The 18,208-nt window shown below is 33.6% G+C and overlaps 3 protein-coding genes across 3 annotated transcripts; all 3 read left to right on the forward strand.

Moving 5' to 3' along the window:
• Nucleotides 1–94: 94 nt before the first annotated feature.
• Nucleotides 95–12,588, forward strand: LOC136816009 (pre-mRNA-processing factor 39-like). The gene is made up of 14 exons (XM_067072431.1): nucleotides 95–238; nucleotides 5,592–5,782; nucleotides 7,061–7,290; nucleotides 7,544–7,669; nucleotides 7,941–8,056; nucleotides 8,275–8,442; nucleotides 8,705–8,826; nucleotides 9,685–9,722; nucleotides 9,824–10,102; nucleotides 10,353–10,688; nucleotides 10,865–10,924; nucleotides 11,175–11,437; nucleotides 11,753–11,876; nucleotides 12,258–12,588. The coding sequence occupies exons 2-14, from the start codon at nucleotides 5,632–5,634 to the stop codon at nucleotides 12,321–12,323; spliced, it is 2,079 nt and encodes a 692-aa protein (XP_066928532.1). The 5' UTR covers nucleotides 95–238; nucleotides 5,592–5,631; the 3' UTR covers nucleotides 12,324–12,588.
• A 70-nt stretch (nucleotides 12,589–12,658) lies between these two features.
• On the forward strand, nucleotides 12,659–14,033 carry LOC136816010 (cell division cycle protein 123 homolog). Its single transcript, XM_067072432.1, has 2 exons — nucleotides 12,659–12,956; nucleotides 13,209–14,033. Exons 1-2 carry the CDS (start codon nucleotides 12,659–12,661, stop codon nucleotides 13,949–13,951), a joined length of 1,041 nt encoding a protein of 346 aa, XP_066928533.1. The 3' UTR covers nucleotides 13,952–14,033.
• On the forward strand, nucleotides 14,027–18,171 carry LOC136816012 (probable cardiolipin synthase (CMP-forming)). The gene is made up of 7 exons (XM_067072433.1): nucleotides 14,027–14,508; nucleotides 14,920–15,066; nucleotides 15,552–15,681; nucleotides 16,354–16,439; nucleotides 16,720–16,788; nucleotides 17,410–17,501; nucleotides 18,011–18,171. The coding sequence occupies exons 1-7, from the start codon at nucleotides 14,242–14,244 to the stop codon at nucleotides 18,087–18,089; spliced, it is 870 nt and encodes a 289-aa protein (XP_066928534.1). The 5' UTR covers nucleotides 14,027–14,241; the 3' UTR covers nucleotides 18,090–18,171.
• The last annotated feature ends 37 nt before the right edge of the window (nucleotides 18,172–18,208 follow it).

Here is an 18,208-nt window from a genome sequence, read left to right on the forward strand (position 1 = left end):
ATGATGTTCGAAACTTTCCCGCCAAAATTAATTCGGGAAAATAGTGGATTATTTCGAACAAAACGGGATAACGGAATTCTAAATTCCATCATTCAAACCAACAGCGGTTTCTGAATGCAAAGATGTCCAACTTTTGGTCGTGAAAAACGTGAACCAAAAGCAGCAAACAGACAAAGTTGCTTGGATAAAACAGCTTGTTGTAATTATTTTATGGTTGATCCGGTATTATAATAAATCGGTAAGTATGGTTTTATTCTTTTCCTTATAACTTTCAATCTGATTGTTCATTTTATTTTAAAGATAAGCCGAATCATCTCGGCCAGGCTGCCCCCACCAGCCCACTCTGCTGACACTGTGAAAGCAAGGTTTCTAAACTTTAATTCACTTCTTTCAGTCCTATATGGGCCAACCACATCTGCTGTGTTGGTATCTGAGTAATCTATTAATCCTAGTTCTGTGTCCTTTTGGGTTGGGTGTAGCTTTTTGTCATCTTTTTAAGCCTAAGGGGTCACAGCAGTGTCACTCACATTATTGATGTTTCCATCCCATGACTAACGTCAAATTGACGCCAGTGGAGGGGGTCAAAGGCAGTGACGCTACGATGAAAATCAATCTCAAAACATCAATTTAAATTTTCAAGGCTGATTTAATTCTAATTTTTCTAACATTTGCTAGATATTTATTTATTTTGTTATATAACGCCTTTCGTTACTCATAGTTTACAGTTGACAATCAACTTTTTTTTCCAAAGAACAGCATTCATTTATTTACTTTATTTATTTTTCTGCTGATTCAGAATTTCATTATTGGAGAAATTGCTGTTTTCAGAAATAATTGCCAAAAAGAGCAATAATTGCCGTTTTTATCTTTATCGTTAAAACACCCAACTGGTTTAGTCATCTATTTTCATGGTTTTTACAAAAATTGTCAAAACGAGATGAGGTCTGTGACTTAAAGTCATTTTGACGTTAGTCGTAGAAAAAATGGATATGTGAGTGGCCCCAAATAATAAAGAGATTTTGGACTGTATTCTCCAGACCTGATCAAACCAGCTTAATTACGACCCATGGCATGGCCCGAACATGTTCGAACTAATAAAGTCAATCAAATCCTTAGATTTAAACCAGACTGTCATTATTGGTAAAATCAGTCATCAAATTTATAATCGATGTTAATCGGGCAGGAAGATTCAGAGCACAATCAACTGCCAATTTGGGAGGATACTTGTTTAGGCAAACGTGACGAGGTCTATTCCAGTATGGATTCCACGAAATTCGCGCCTAAGATATTTTTCCATACAGCAGGCCTCACGCCAAGCAAAATTTCTTTTGTACCAACATTCAATTTTTCAATAAGGGTGCAAGATGGGAAAAGAAGCGCATGCGCCAACATGATTAATAAATTGATGTGAGCGTAAGCGAGCGAAAGCAAATTTAGCCAAATGAAAGCTAAAAATCGATGGATTATGGAGTCATTCACGCTGAGCTGGAATTATCACTTTACGCCAACTGAAAATCAAACAATCTTTGTAAGTACCCTTACGCCAATGCGCCAAAAACGTTTCAGTTGTACGCCGAAGATCTTCGGCATTAGTTACACGAAATCCATACTGGGGTCTATTGCATAACCATTTACTCCACACTTCAGTCAGTTAGTCACACTAGTGTCCCGCCAAAATGAGCATCAAAGATTAATGCTTCTAAAGGGCTATATCATTTACCGTCAACTGCTCTAACTTGGGACGATTGGTCGAAACATGGGACTGTTGATATTCTCCCCTGTATTTTCACTTACTGTTAAATCTCTTTGACAAGAAATTTGTTTTGATAACTCCACCAAGTTTATCAATCATACTTTCTGTCATAACATGTCACAAGAACTTTCACTGATAGCGCGCCATCTTTAACTTTTTTGTTTTCATTCAAAATGACCGGAGGCCAATTGGATAATAAGAGAACGCCTGCCACCTAATCGCCTATCACCGAATGGGATTACCAAATAACTAGTGTGTAATATGCCGCGTGAGTGACGTCAAACGCTCCATCGTATTGCCACTAATTTGGTCTTCTTCATTCCAAACATTCGCATGTGTTCCACTACCCACCACGGACTTTTTTTCATATTTCGATTTAAAAGCCTACTCGGTGCGAAAGAGAAATCGTGTATTCCCAAGTTAGAGCAGTTGACTCGCAAGTAGAAATGTGCCGCAAAAACTTCTAAATGAATTCATGAAAAAATAAACTGGGGCTTTTAAATGAAATCAACATTTCAAGAACCACGAGAAATTACCTAAATTTTGAGCCATACATGTTTTTTTATAAGCATACAAAAATCCGAAAACAGGCTCAGAGATGCTTAGGTTGAAAGCTTAATGAGGCTGAAAAATGCTTGAGGGGATGCTTAAATCTAAAGCATAAATTTAGGGAAATACTGAAAATCCGTGAAATTCCAGCCAAAAAAAGCCAAAATCAGGAAAAAAATATTTTTTGTAGCCCCAAGCAATGCTTGCCATATGCTTAATTTTCTCCATATCTGAGCCTAGATATGCTTATAAGTGCAATGCTTATAAAAAAAACATGTAGATGAAAAAAATTGAGCCAAGTCAAGCTTGAAATAGCTAATTTGAAGAATGGCTTTCCAATTGATATCGCCGCGATTGGATAATAAAATATTTGAAGCTTTCGTGTGTGTTTGAGATTGACGAAAATGAAATAATCTAAATATTTTCCATGGGGTGAATTTTTACTGTTTCTTATATTTCTTTATGTTCGCCAATCCACAGGAAAACGTCAACTTAAAATTTTGAGTTTGGCAAATCCCCAAGATTCGCGAACAATCATTTTTTCACACTTACAGCTTTTCCTTATTGATCATTTATTGGTTTCTTTTGTATTTATGGGCGTTGTTGTTGTCAAAAAGTACTATCATTTTGCATAAATTATGCAGATTGTGTTTTCAATCATTTTTTGACCACAAAAATATCTATAACTTTTTATCTGAGAACTTCATGTCATACATTTTTTTGTTCAGTTTGAAAAGATCTATCATGTTTTATAGGTCTTTTTTGATCTTAAAGACCTCCCAAAAGTCATTATTGCCCCGCAGGGGCTTTTGTTGCTTCACGTAGCGGACCTGCTCGCCAGAAAAATATTCATATTCATATTCATATTCATGTTTCGTCCAATTCTGAGCGGACCGCGCGCGGTTAAAAAATGTTCGCGCGCGATATCTCTTTTGCTGCTACTTTGTATTGATTTCCTAGCTATGCACGGACAGAGAAGGTAGCTTCCCGTCTGCACTGCCAGTCCACACAGCTAAAGGCTTTCACAAACAACAAAACAAACAGCACACAAGATTTTTGCTTGGTTAATATCTTTTTAACGTAGTTGCTCAACTGGATTTACTTGAGGGACATTGTTTGCTACTGTATGAATAACTATCAAACTACTGATATTAGATCAAACCTTATACAATTGTCAGAATGGACGATGGACATCTTCAATGACAGTGTGTTTTAGACACACACAGAGTGTTATGCGCTGCTCTATCGAAACCCTGCTGATATTATAAAGGCATAGACAAAAGGGAAGTTGACCGTTAATTCATATTGTTTACCTATATAGTGATTTCATTTTGAAGGAAATTAAATTGAAATTTTTGGTGGAAAGACAAAACCCAGAGTACCCTATAATTATATGGATATTGCATGCGCCGAAAGTAATTTTTCAAAGAGTAAGCCTTGCGCCAAAACGTGCCAAAAACTGGTACCAGCATCGAGTTTCTTACAAAAGGTTGAAATTCCCTTAGCCTTTATTTTCAAAACAAATGGATTGAAGACAAGATGAATCTGTTTTTATGGGAGCGAAACAAACACACTTGTTGAAATACAAAGTCTGGCACTACTTTAATTGGATCAATTTATATTTCGCAGGAATTACCTTAAGAGTATGAATTTATGTGAGGATAAATTAATGCAGGATTAATTAATGCAGAATTAATTAATCAGGCCCTAATTCGCATTATTTAAATTTGGCAATTTTTCAGCCAGTCACATTGATTAATTCCGCATGATAATTTATTCTACCATTAATTTATACTCACGGTTGGGCATCTACTATCCACAAAATTTAAGCTTTTTGCAAGGACTTAGTTTCGTGTTTTCCCACGTTAAGTTATTTTCAAAAAGTGACGAAATACGTTTTGGTATTTTTATGTATTAACAGTCCTTTCGTTGAAGAATCTCCGCTTTCTTGCTTGCCAGAGAAGTGGAAGTGGATTACAGCAATAGAAAAAATTGTGTACGGTGGCGGATTAGATGATGTTTTAATATGTTCATGGTGACTAATTTTCGCTGAAGGCACCTTTTCAGATTTTCTTAGAATTTTATTTTAATATAGTCTTTCGTAAATAAGAACAAAGGCTGTGAAATCCGGGAAATTTTTAATCCCTGAAAATTAATACCTTTATTAAAAGTATCTGATTCAACTACCAATTTTGAGAGCATATCTTTAGAGCAAATTCATATCTTTAGTAACCATGAAGAAATTTTATTCTAACTAAAAACTTGTTGCAGAAACACGTACAAAGATTGTTAAAGTTTTTCAGATAATTTTCAGTAACCTTTATGATACAAATAAATTATATCTACAGTATGACATCAGCCCAAAGTTACTTACTTTTTAAATTTCAAATCAGATGACTGAAATTGTATTCAATTTAATGGAATTCACCTTTAATCTGCATTATGTATTCTTTATGGGAGGGAAGCACTTTCAGTTTCACAGTACACATTTTTATGTTTGGTTTTTCAAAAGTGATTTTTATCTGGTGATTGAATAGAAAATGAACTTTGATATCATTCTAGTTCTTAACATGTTGCGAAACCTGTAATGGTTTTAATTCAGGTCACTTTGCATCAGAAAGTGTAGATTTAACAGGTTTTTTTTTCGATTGACACTTTCGTTATGTATGGATCTTACTGAGAAAATTTCAACCGCATCGGCTCGTGCTTCTTAACTTTAAACAGCTCTAGTAACATTGAGCACTTTTTATGAAGACTCATTTCACCAATTTATAGTCTGATTATGATTCCCTTGCTCTCTTCATGACTAAGTTACTCTTGGCTAATATCTGCTATCGGCGGGGCATTCATAGCGACAGCTAATTGCTAGTTTATTACAATTTTGCCTGAAAACGCAAAAAATTGTAAATTACGCAAAAACTGCGGTTTTACAAGAAACATTCAAATTCGGAATCAGCACTCTTAATTAGCTTGGCTAGGAAACATATCAAAAAGTTGGTCACAGATGTTTTGAATTTTTTCTTTATTTTTCTAACTTTAGCAATTGGCCATGGTTTAATAGTGTTTTTTCTAAAAGTTTGATTTCCTAGTGCGACTAACTGTCAGTGGATGCAAGTAAAACAAGCGGGAAATTAGATATTACCTATATATAAGTTTTTCTCAGATTGGCACGCTAATATTCTAGCATGCCATAACCAGTCAGGACTTCCTCACACACAAAATGGACATAAAAATCATCTGATAGAAAATGATCACCTGCTCTTTGTAATTCATATTCTTTCTTTTTTAGATAAGGCAAAACAAAAGTCATAAAATAAAGCTGAAAAGTTATGGTAAGAAAGCGAGCTCAAGCAGAAAAGGCACTTTCACCACCAAGAGAAACAAGTAAGGCTGATACAGACTCAAGAAATAATTCAGCAAGCCCAGAAGAAATTCCAAGAAAGCGTCAAAAACAAGAGCCTGAAAGTACTGATCAAAATGGTAAACTTTTTCAAAAATGTTGTTACATTTTAGTAATGGTTGATGGCTGGTATTGGATACAGTTAATTACTTTAGCTTTCTACACTAGTTGACAATGTTTATATTGATATGAATATTTTTTCCAGCTCAATACAACAAAGTAATAGTTTGTTGTTGTGTCTAGTGAAAATTCCAAGCAGCACTTTTTTGTGGCCATTATACAGCCTCAATAATTGAAATAAATTTATTTTATGTCAAAATATTTCAAAAAGATGAAGATAGTGAGCAAAATCAGAATGTATTCTCTCTATGTTATTGAAAATAGATTCAATTCAATACATTTTCTTTTTGGACCTACCCTGGTGGAGGTCCTATAAATTAACCTGTGTTTGTTCGTCCGTCCGTTCGTTCGTCTGTTACCAACTTTTCTCAGGATTGAATCATAGGAATCTTTTGATTTTCGGTACAAAGGTGCAAAATGGTAGTGGCCAAAATGTGACGGAGCCCGATTTTCAAAAGAAACAATTTTGGGCAAATTTGGGCCAAAAAACGGCTAAAAAACGGGTTTTTTGGACTTTGTGAAAAGTTGGATCATTAATTTTTCCTGATTTTTAAGTAGGGTACCATCATAGGTAAAAGATGGCTCAAACAGATTTTGGCTAAAAAATTTTGTTGGCGCAAAAAACGCATGTTTATCTATAAGAATCACTATTAATAAGCATACATCAATGTTCTTAGTCAAATTACTCAATTTTGTTATGAGATAGATGTTTTTTTGCTCATGAGGGCTTACTTTTGAAGAATTGTGTGTTTAGACATGAAATTTTGGTTGCTGGGCGTGTTTTTGGGCCAAATTCGAAATTTTTTTATAAGCACATTAACAATTACTTAGGTATTAGCTTTTCTCAAGATCGGCTCTTTCATTCTTTATGATTTTTTGCACAAAGATGCATAACTATAAACCCTTGAATTTGACGGAGCTCAATATTTGAAAAAAAATTTTTGAGGTAAATTTCAGCTAAAAAATGGGTTTTTTGGACTTATTTAAATATTGGACCTTTTTTTTTATGACTTTTTGCATGAAAGGTAAAAGATGGCTCAAGCAGATTTTTGTAAAAAAAGAATTTTTCAGCTGAAAAAACGCATCTTTATCTATAAGAATCAACAACGAAGGCCAAAACTCAATTTCTAAGTCAAAAAACGGCCATTGACCAAAGGGCTTGGAATTTTGCCTGGTGTCATACTTATTTAAAATGTGAAAAATTCACAAAATAATCAATAAGACTTATCTTCAACTAGGAGGACAGGTGAAATCACCAACATATGGTATAGCAACAACAGATGAAACAGAAAACTCCACAAATACCTCTCCTGACCTTTTACATGACGAATATGATCAACTACCAGACCCTTTAACCCTACAAAAAGAATTGAGTGATGAGGGCAAAGCATTTTGGGAAACCGTAACTAAAGACTATCACCATTTTTCAAACTGGACAACTTTACTACAATATATTACTGAGACAGAGGTAAATGAACTTCCTTGTATATTTTATATTCCTTGAAAAAATAATTTATGTTGAAGTACCATCTTCTTGGAGCATTATGGATATTTAAAGGGATCCAAAAAATTGTTATAAAATGAAATGCTTGCCAAAATTTGAAGACTCTTAGGATATTAGGGTATTCTGCGGTACTAAAAAAGAGGTTCCAGTTTGAATTAATATTATTTTTCGCTCAACTTTTCTCTTTTGCCTCATTTTAATTACTTCTCTTCTTAAGGACAACCTGGAAGCTTCTCAAGCAGTTTACCGTTGTTTTTTACGCTACTTCCCATATTGTTATGGTTATTGGAAAAAGTTTGCTGATATTGAAAAGAGGAATAGTGACATGGATGCAGCAAGAAAAGTGAGTGATATCTTTTTCTCAATTATAACTTACTATACTAAATCGAAGAGAGATCATTTTATGTACATTGCACACATAAAATATATGAAACTTTCTTGTAAGAAGAACCAAATTCTTTTGGAGGTCAAGAAAAGATTCTTTTTGTCACACTTGAATAATAGCTTATGATATTCAAAATTTTCTTTTTTAAACAGTATATGTAAAATCTTTTTTTCTTCAACCTATTATGATTCAGAACATTTTATAGAGAAGAATCTTCTGTCTTTTATAGATCTTTGAAGATGGATTGAAGGCCTTTCCTATCAGTGTTGACCTTTGGGTTCATTACATCAATTTTCTGATGCAACAAAACAAAGGAAAACCAGAAAAACAGCAAGAAATAAGAGAGTATGTACCATTTCAGATTATTTTGATAACACAATTGTGTAAAACTTGTGATTATTATTGTGATCTATATATACTCAATAAGCAATATCAATCAAGTTTGTTCTCAGAATTATTTTTTGAAACTTTGAATGTTGTTATTGAATTGTATTGGAAACAATCCTACATCATTTTTTTCTTCATTTTACTTAAACCTTTTATTATTATTCTCTTTTTTAAAGCACGTTCAAAAGGGCAGTGAACTCTGCTGGTATGGAGTTCAAGTCTAGCAAATTATGGAATGCATTTATTGAGTGGGAAAACTCTCAATCAAACCTAAAAAACGTCACAGAAATCTACGATCAACTCATATGTACCCCTACACAACAGTATATAAAAAATTGGCAAAAGTAAGACAACCTACATTCATGATTTCCTTTAAAGGGATAACCAGCTTTTTCTCATTTTCAGATAATGTTATAAAGTAGGCTATTTTTGAGAAGAAAACTTACTACACCATATTTTGAGAGAGATGAGAATCACATAATTCTACCAATTGACATCCTTTATACTAGTTGGTTATTTTTCAAATCAATACATTTCAAAGTAAAGTGTAATTTTATCTCATTTTCTGATTTTCTTTTGAAAATTCACCTCATTTCTTCACCTCAGATTCAAAGTTCATCTTGAGACATACAGACCAGGTGAAATTCTCCCTGCAAAGGAATATGGCAAATTGATGAAAGAGATGGATGCTTTTCCACCTGGGATGGTTATTGAGGACGACAAATCAGGTAAAAATTGATGTTACAACCAAAAGAAATTTATATTATAAGCTGACCGGCAAATATGTAGAATCATAGTACCGGGTGTCTCTGAAAAAACTTCCCCCTGTTTGATTCAAAATTGCGAAAAAGCGAAAAAATATATTACTGTAACTTGATTTTTTCAAAATCGTTTAGAGGAGGGTTTAACTTAAGTTTTGGTATATCAAACTTTAGAATTGCTTCATTAGACCAAAAGTTATGACAAAAAGAGTAAAAATATCTTTTTCAAAAAGAGCGAAAAAAGACGAAAAAACAGGGTATCAAATCTTTTGTTAGAAAAAAGGCACTGAAACTTTCTCTTCTCCACTCAAATAGACTCGCTAAGCTTTGGAAATTTTTGGAAAAATTTTTATAAAAGTTTGTTGCTTGTTTAAACTTCATGCTCATTAATGAATCCAAAAAGAGCTCTAAATTGGCAATAAAAATCATTAAAAACGAATAATAAAACAAAAAAGATGCACAGAAGTTCAAAAGTAAAACTTTACTGTCAATAAAGTACAATGTTTTCTTGTCTAATTTGATACCCTGTTTTTTCGTCTTTTTGCGCTCTTTTTGAAAACAATTTTTTTACTCTTTTTGTCATAACTTTTGATCTAATGAAGCAATTTTAAAGTTTGATATACCGAAATTTAAGTTAAACCCCCCTCTAAACGATTTCGAAAAAATCAAGCTAATATATTTTTTCAATTTTTCGCAATTTTGAATCAAACAGGGGGAAGTTTTTTCAGAGACACCCGGTAGAATAACATTACAATACAAAATCTCTAATAAGAAATTTGTTCATTCAATTATTTCTATATTGCTCACCTTTGGTTTCATTTTTAGGAGATGAAGAAGGGGAAGTGACTCTTGGTGAAGACGAGGTAAAGAATGTTCAAAGTTTATTTTTTGATTTGAATAATAATTGATCTCATGTTTTTGTTTGAATTTTTATAATTTCTTTGGCTACAATTTTATCTTCTAGGGTTTACTCAAAGAATCTTACACAGAAGTCCGTAACAGAGTCCTCAAAGATAGGGAGTCTGTTTTTCGCCAAACAGCTCAAGAAATTGTCAAACGCTGGCGGTTTGAGGAATCAATAAAAAGACCTTACTTTCACATAAAACCACTAGAAAAGTCACAGATTAAAAATTGGAAAGACTATCTGGATTATGAGCTGAAGCAAGGCAATCACAAACGTATTGTGTTTTTGTTTGAAAGATGTATAGTTGTTTGTGCACTGTATGATTTCTTCTGGGAAAAGGTAACTGATTTTTCCAGAACAGTCCATTTAAAAACCACAATTCTGTAATTAATGATGGTGTATGACCCATTGATCCATCTCCATGGGCCCAATGTCCTTACTGTTGGTAGCCTGTCCAAAACTATGACTACTGGTAACATCAATAAAGTTATGAAGTGTTTGAGATCTCTGATTACATTCTACTGAAAGCAGCCCTTTAAATTCATGTAATTTATTTGCATGGTTGATTCATTTATATTGTATCATCTAGTACCTGGATTATATTGAGACAAAAGACCCATCACAAGCAAGAACAGTATTCCTCAGAGCATGCAACATCCATCTAGACAAGAAGTACAAGCTTCATCTACGCTGGGCCATTTTTGAAGAACGACAAAGGAATATGAAGCTTTCAGCAGCAATCTTGAGTAGGATAGATACCAACTTTCCTGGTATGATTCTAATAACACAACACCGGATTGGATTGGCTAGAAGAATGCAGGATTTTGATGAATTGGTTTCCATATATGAGAAAGTCATTGAATCATCTGAACGTATTGAAGACAAAATATTTTATAGCATCAAATTCTCACATTCGCTAGTTAAGGTATGTATTTTAGTTTGGTAAACTGTTTTGTCTTTTCTTGACATATTTATTGCTTGCTGTTGCATGCAGATGGTATTTTTTGAGACACAGCCCTCCACTTTTAGTGACGAATTATGTAATGGAAACTGCTTTTATAACCTAAAATTGATAATGTTCTTATTTTTCTCATTTTCTAGTTTTGTAATAAAAAAGATCAAGCAAGAGAGGTCCTTTGGTCAGCTCTGGAGCTCGGAAAGGTATCTTTATGGGCACATATTTCAGACTTTATACTTCTTTCTAACCTTACTCTCACTTATGTTTCGAATATTCAGATGACATTTACAACAAGTCTACTATATTTTCTTTGATTTTTAATTTAGTTTGTCATATTACAATTCAAAGGAATTATTTACTCTGTTTTCCTCAGGTTTCAATAGAAACCTGCTCAGGCTGGAGTGCTTTGGTTTTAGTGTTGAAATTTTGAAAACTGTTTTTCCTTTTCTTTAGAAACATAAAAGATTATATTTAACATTGCTGGATTTAGAAACACATTACGGCTATATTGAGATTGAATTTGTTAAAAAACTTTTTGATGCCATTCAAAAGGATTTGACCCTTGAACGTGAATTCCGACTAAGTTGTGCGCAAAAGAAAGTTGAGTTTTATGAAGAGTTTGCTGATAGTATTGATGATATTGTTGATGCGCAAAATGCATATGCAGCAGAACAGAAGAAGATGGAAGCAAGACAAAAGGAGGACCAAGAGGAGAGGTTGCTAGTGTCAATGTTATCACTTAAATTTTTAATTATTTTCTTGTATTCAATTACCAGTACTCACTGTTGAGCCTTTTGAAGTTCATTCAAACTAACTTTGAATATAATAACTATGATAACTTTGCACAATGTACTTGATGAATGAAATTCAAAAAATTTGTAGTACCCTGGCTGGCTTGATTGAATATGTCAGCATCTCAGCGCCATAAAATCAATATTGTGGTACAAATATTACTTTGTCTTACGTGAATTTATTCTTCACTTCTCTTTTTTATTATGGACAAATTTAACTGTGATTTTATGTTTATTCAGAAACACTTATTCAAGGAGTGCAAACCAGGGAGAACAAGAACAGATATCAGTCCATGAAAATACACATTATGCACAACAACATCAACAACAGCAAGCTTGGTTTCCACCAAATAATGCTGGAGGGGTAAGTGATATTTTTTGTTATCAGTACCCACACTGTTCAAAGTTCTTCTATCTCAGTAAAAAAGAGACTTCACTGTCTCATAATTCAACAAAATTCAATAGTATAGAATTTTGACTAGTAAGGTTATGTTAAGAAAAGCCCAGTCTTGGGCTTCAACTAGTTTTTTTGAAAGTTGTTTTTTGACCTTCTAGTGTTTTTAAACTCCTTTGTTGTTGTGCATTCTTGTCAAATTTTTGGAGTGGCTATTCTTCTTTCTGTAAACAGGAGCTCTCGTCAAAAGATAATATATAATCTGTTGTTTTAAATTGTCCTCTGTAAATGTAATTAGGTCTATTTCTATTATTGCAAAGTTTTGCCATATGGATCTTTCTTCCTTTATAGCATGCAGCAAACTTTGACTGGCAACAACAATATGCAGCTTACTCACAATATAACAATCGACAATGAAGGAAATAACACTAAAAACATAATTGTGACCCAAAATCAAAGAAGGAGAAAAAAAAAACAATAAACAATAAGAAATTGATAAAATCAAAAGGAAGAGCTCTAGATACCAACCCGGTTTTAGAAGCTTACTTTCATAATAGAGACATGTACAAATTTTTACGTTTTTTACTTGATGTATAGACCTTTTATCCAAAAAAAAGAGCTTGATCCTCATTTATTGATAGCTCAAGAAAGAACATGGATACTTCTTATTATGCAACTTTAATATTGTTTATTGTTTCTTCATGCCTCGGAAACCTTTGTATCGTTTCAGTTATTAAGATATAAAATAATTTATGGTGGTTGTGATGAAGAGACAAAATTGCATCAATTGTATTTTCTCAAGTTGGTATGGAAATTTTAAGCAGATTACGTTTCGAAGTAAAATCATTAAATTGTCATGTGAATTTGTTGAGTATTTAAAAACTGATGGTATTGTATTGCCAGATTCGAATGCACCAACATATTCGAATGAGTTAGAAGGATATTCGGACGAAGATGACAATGTCGAATGGGATGAGCAGGAAAGAAATGTCACAATACCAGAGTTCCCTGAACTTCAAGAAGAAGTCGAAGCTGCAATCAAAAGTTTAGGTAATTTTCTTAATTTTTATCGCCAAGATTTCTATTGAAGCGTCAATCAAAAGTTTAGGTAATTTACTCAATTTTTATTGCCAATATCCCTATTTTAATTTTGAAGCAAAGCTTCATTATTGAAATTTTTTTTCCAAGCTAAATCTCTTTACCGTCTTTTTATTTCGCTTGATTATCTTACTGAAATATCTTGTAAATTCTTTTTTAGAAAAAGGACATCTTCTAACATATTCTAGAGTTTTATTTTAATAGGAGGAGAAGTATTTCCAAAATTGAATTGGAGTTCACCAAAAGATGCAGCATGGATGAGTCATAATGGCACATTGAAATGTACAAATTTCAGTGATGTGTGTTTATTACTAAAAAGTTCAGATTTTGTAACCAACGACTTGACAAATGCTTATAAATTTTGTGAAGATGACCAGTCATCTCAACCATCTGATCAATTTGAGCTAGTGTTACGTAAGTATATCAGTATTGTGCCTGGAATGGAGTTTCGTGGATTTGTCAAAAACAATAAATTGGTCGGTATCAGTCAGCGCCACTATAACACATTTTTTGATTATTTGGTGCAAAATAGAGAGAAGATCTTGCGTGGGATCACCAATTTTTTCAATAGCAGAATCAAAGATGAGTTTGCTGAATCTAACTATACTTTCGATGTGTACATTAACTCTCAGAACCGTTTCTACGTAGTAGATTTCAATCCATTTGGAGAATTAACCGATGCTCTTCTTTTCACCTGGGATGAGTTGAATGGAATTGACACAGCAACCAATATTGACGTAGATTCTGAGGATTTCTTCAGAATTGTCACAGAGAGTAATAACATTCAACCAAGTCCTTACATGAGGTATGGTATGCCAACTGATGTGGTTGACTTGGCATGCGGCGAAGATATCCAAAAAATGATTGATTTTCTGAATGTTAAAGAACTTGTTGTAAAACCAGGGGAAAATGTTGAAAAAGAGAATGGTGATGAACCAGAGACTTGATCAGCCTCAATAATATATGAAATTAGGGATAAGCAATTTTGTACAATTGAAATTTAGAATACAGAAATGTTGAATAGTTTTTGGTGCACGTGTCTTCCTTTTCCAAACCAAGGACTTGGACAGCTTTTCACTTTTCTATTGAATAATCTACTTTTGCAAAACTAACTACTAATGCATTTTTCTTTTTTATCAAGAGTTTTTGTCAAAATTTCTTATATTTGCATTCATTTATTGTGCTTCCTAAAGCAATTCTTTTTAAAAGCTATACCAAATTATAACAGGTAAAAACAATGTTTGCCTATTCTGGATGTGGCTGTTTGCAAAGAATCAAGCACATCTCAAAATCTATATCGCCGCTTTTCTACACAATAAGTCGACAACAGAAAAATTTAGTTAGATTCTCTTCTATCTTGGTGGCAAACAATGGCATCGATCGGAGACAGAAACCATCATCCAATATCAATCACAAACATCAACCTCCATACAGCCAGCTTTCAAAACATTTAATAAAAACTTCCAACACTCAACGACGTTCATACTCCAAACCTGTGGATGAGGTTAGTTAGAATTAAAAAAAAAAGTTTATTATCAAGTTTTGATATTTTTTTTATTGTTAAAAATCTTCATTGATTTTCTACTTTGCTTTAAAAAACTTTCTTTGGGCCCAGGGCTTTGAATAGCTTGAGCGTTCTAGGTTACGGGCTTTACGATTATGGACCTGTAATTTCTGTGGGTGGTTGTGAGCCTCAAAATATTTTGTCTAACTATTTTCAAAAGATCAAGTTAATTCAAGTAACAAGTTTTATTTTCGTTGCAAGAAAACAATAGAATTTCAATACAAGAACTGAGTAAGGCCATAATATTTTGAGGTTTTATTCAGCCCTACCTAGGGGACTAATTCATTAAATTCCTTTTATATGTTCATTTTATGTATGTATTATTCAAATTGTATACCTTTTTTATCTCAGCCTGTAAAAGAATCAAAATTCCTCACCATACCGAATGTTTTAACCGGATTGAGAATGTTAGCTTCTCCTTATATTGGCTACCTTGTATTCTGTCAAGATTTCGATTGGGCCTTGGGATTGTTTATGGCTGCAGCTGTCACAGACTCTGTAAGAATTTATTTCAAAATAGGATGATCCCTAATGATTAATACAAGTCGCCGTTGACAAATCAAAAGGTCCAATCTTAAAATTATTGCCCGAGAAAACTAAAAGAATTTTTCTGTTTGTGTGAGCATAAATTTTGTGATTGACCCTGTTTCATTTAGATGGGACCCTCCTTACTATGCAAAATGGGCCAATTCTCAAATTTAAGGCTAGCTAGACAGAAAAACTCTTAGCTTTCCCAGACACTAATTTTGTGATTTGCCCTTTTGATTTGTCAACGACGAAGTTTGAATTGATTTAAATATGAACTAGTTTTACTTAATGGTACTATAGTCATTCAATATTGAAATAACGTCAACTGACAGATTTTCTCCCATTCAATGTCTCCAACTTTTTGTCCAACAATGATTAATATGATTTTCTTCTTTATTATGCATGACTATCTCTTTATCTTTCTTCCTTTTTATCTAATCTTTCTATAATATCAGGTTGATGGTTGGATAGCACGTAATTTCAAAGGACAAAGTTCGATATTTGGTGCATTTATTGATCCACTAGCTGATAAAGTTCTTGTTAGTGTTCTTACCTTCTCTTTGACTTATGCTGGAATCATACCAAGTAAGTCACATCAAGGAATTTTCTTGGTCACACAGACCTAGTTTAGACGACCACCTTGCTTGACCACTTTTTGCCCTGCTTATTGTAATTGTGGGCAGAAAGTTGACGGTCTAAAGCCAATGCATTGCCCTGTTCTGACTTCAATGCAATGTCTTTCTTCAAACTTTACAGAGCAAAGACTCTAACTACCAACTTTCTGCAACTTTTTGCCATAAGAATAGACAGGACTTCTTAGAATAAGCAGGGCACAAAAGTGGGCCGTCTAAACTAGAGCATGCTGGTTTTGCTTATATAAATTGATAAATTGTCCTAGTTTTAATCATCTGGAATTAGGGTCTTCAGGGGCTTTCAAAACATTTAGTTTAACCATTGGTGAAAGGGAAAAAGAATGGTTCTTATGGCTGGTGAAGGGCAACCTCGTTCAATGAGTATTATCAGCTTTTTGATACTTACTAATAGTGCAAAATAATTCTCTACACAGGGACGAGGTTAGATATAGAGCGCTTTACACACGCCAGTTAAATATTGACTAAAAATATTAGCGTGTATAAGCAGCTGTTCTTCAATTAAACATCCGTCATTTATTTTGGGCGTGTAAATTTTCACTTTATTTTTCTATTCATCAAAATTTGTGAGTCTTTAAACCAAATCTTTATATTTCATACTTATCAGCCCCGTTATGTGTGATGATAATTCTTCGAGACATCATGATTATGACATCGGCTGGATATTTCCATTACAAACATTTGGAACCACCTGTAAGATTGTCTTGTTTGATATTTTTTAGTTATGGTCGGTTTCAGTGAAATATGTGTCTTTCTACATAACGTAGACCTTGGGATGGTTAGCTCAAAATTTACATAATCAAATCACAGATTTAGCTAAACTGACCTAATTTGATGAAAGAAAGCAGCAGCAAGCACTCGTTTTAGATTGGCCGTGACTCTGAATTTCATAATCATTTCTATGTTCTAGTTTTGCTATACCATGTTTTTTTAACAATTTGGCCATGTGTTTTGATCTGATTCTTTTCCTTAGAAAACATTGGAGAAGTTCTTCGATTTTGAAAACTCGAAAGTACAAATGGAACCAACACAGATCAGCAAGGTTTTTAAAGCACATTCTTTTTTTTTATTTGCTGATGTCCGACCTGATTAGCATAGTGGGCAGGGGGGGTTTGAGAATTTTACTGAATTTAAAAGAAAAGGGCTTGTGAAAATTTCAAATAAAAGGGGTGACATGGACAAAAAGAGGGGGGTTGATTTTTTAAGTGGGGGGACTGTTTTTCATTCATTTTTAAATTTCTCAACAATTATTATATTTCCATTATTTGAATGAAGCAAAAACTCTGTTTCTAGAACTCTTGATGGAGTATGTTGCTTTTTCAATCTTTGTAAGACAGCTGCTTTTGTCGAAAAGGTCGAAAAAAGAGGGGGGTTGATCTTAAACCTTGGGAAAAAGAGGGAGTCGAGGAATTTTCATTTTTAAGAGGGGGGTTGAGCTAAAAGAGGGGGTGCCATTTTTAAGGGGTGGCTTGATACCCTTCTGCCCACTATGATTAGATTTAAATGTTTAAATATAAAAAAAATCATAAAATATAAATAATCACGACTTTTCTGTGAAGCTGACTTTAAATTCAAGCGAGATAATTTCAGAAAGACTGTATTTGCACAAATTACTATATCCTTGATCAGTTTATTTCGATATCGAACTCATTCATTTTTTCAGTACAATACATTTCTTCAACTTGGTTTGGTAGCTTTGTCAATGACAGCTCCTGTGTTAGGCTTTGTCAACCACCCTTATCTTCAAGCTTATTGGTATGGTTAAGGCTTTCTCATTTGTTAGAAAAGTAAAGGCGTGTCCTCGGGGGAGGGGAGGGTACTTGGGCTAAAAGGGGTACGGGGATATGCCGCTGGTCAGGGTAACCTTTTTCAATTCCATGAGTCAGTCCCTCGTAGGGTACGTTTTTTGGGGAAAAATATCGACAGTTTTGAGAAAATTTTGGAATTTCAGTCCCATTCAGGGTCATTTTTTTTTCAAATAAACGAGTCCCACGTAAGGTCCATCTTTTGAACTTAAGCGGCAAGGGTAGTACCCTGATCCCCGGAGGCGCGTGGTCACACATACTCACATGTGGAGAGTCTATGAAAAATCCAAGGTTGTTTTAGGTAGCTTCATGTTTGTGTATCACAAACCCAAAATTATACATCGTCCTGTTTATTTGGTATTGGAAAGTTTCAAAGCAATTTCCTCACATTCCAAATTCAAATGATTTTAGGAAAAGCGGTGTGGCTTTGAACAACTTTGTATAAAAATTTTTTTTCAGGTATTTGGTTGGTTCGACAACTGTCTTGTCTGGATTGAGTTACGTTGTGAAAGACAAATCATCATATTTTGTAAAATAATTATTTTTATAAATTTTTAGAAAAAAAAAAAATAGGATCATTATTTTTTTATAGTTACAAAAATGCATTTACTTTTTACGGATATTATCGTCAGTGTTAAAATTTCAAATACTCTTATT

The sequence above is a fragment of the Clytia hemisphaerica genome, unplaced genomic scaffold (genome assembly GCF_902728285.1).
Source record: "Clytia hemisphaerica strain Z4C2 unplaced genomic scaffold, Clytia hemisphaerica genome assembly, whole genome shotgun sequence".
Lineage (NCBI taxonomy): Eukaryota > Metazoa > Cnidaria > Hydrozoa > Leptothecata > Clytiidae > Clytia > Clytia hemisphaerica.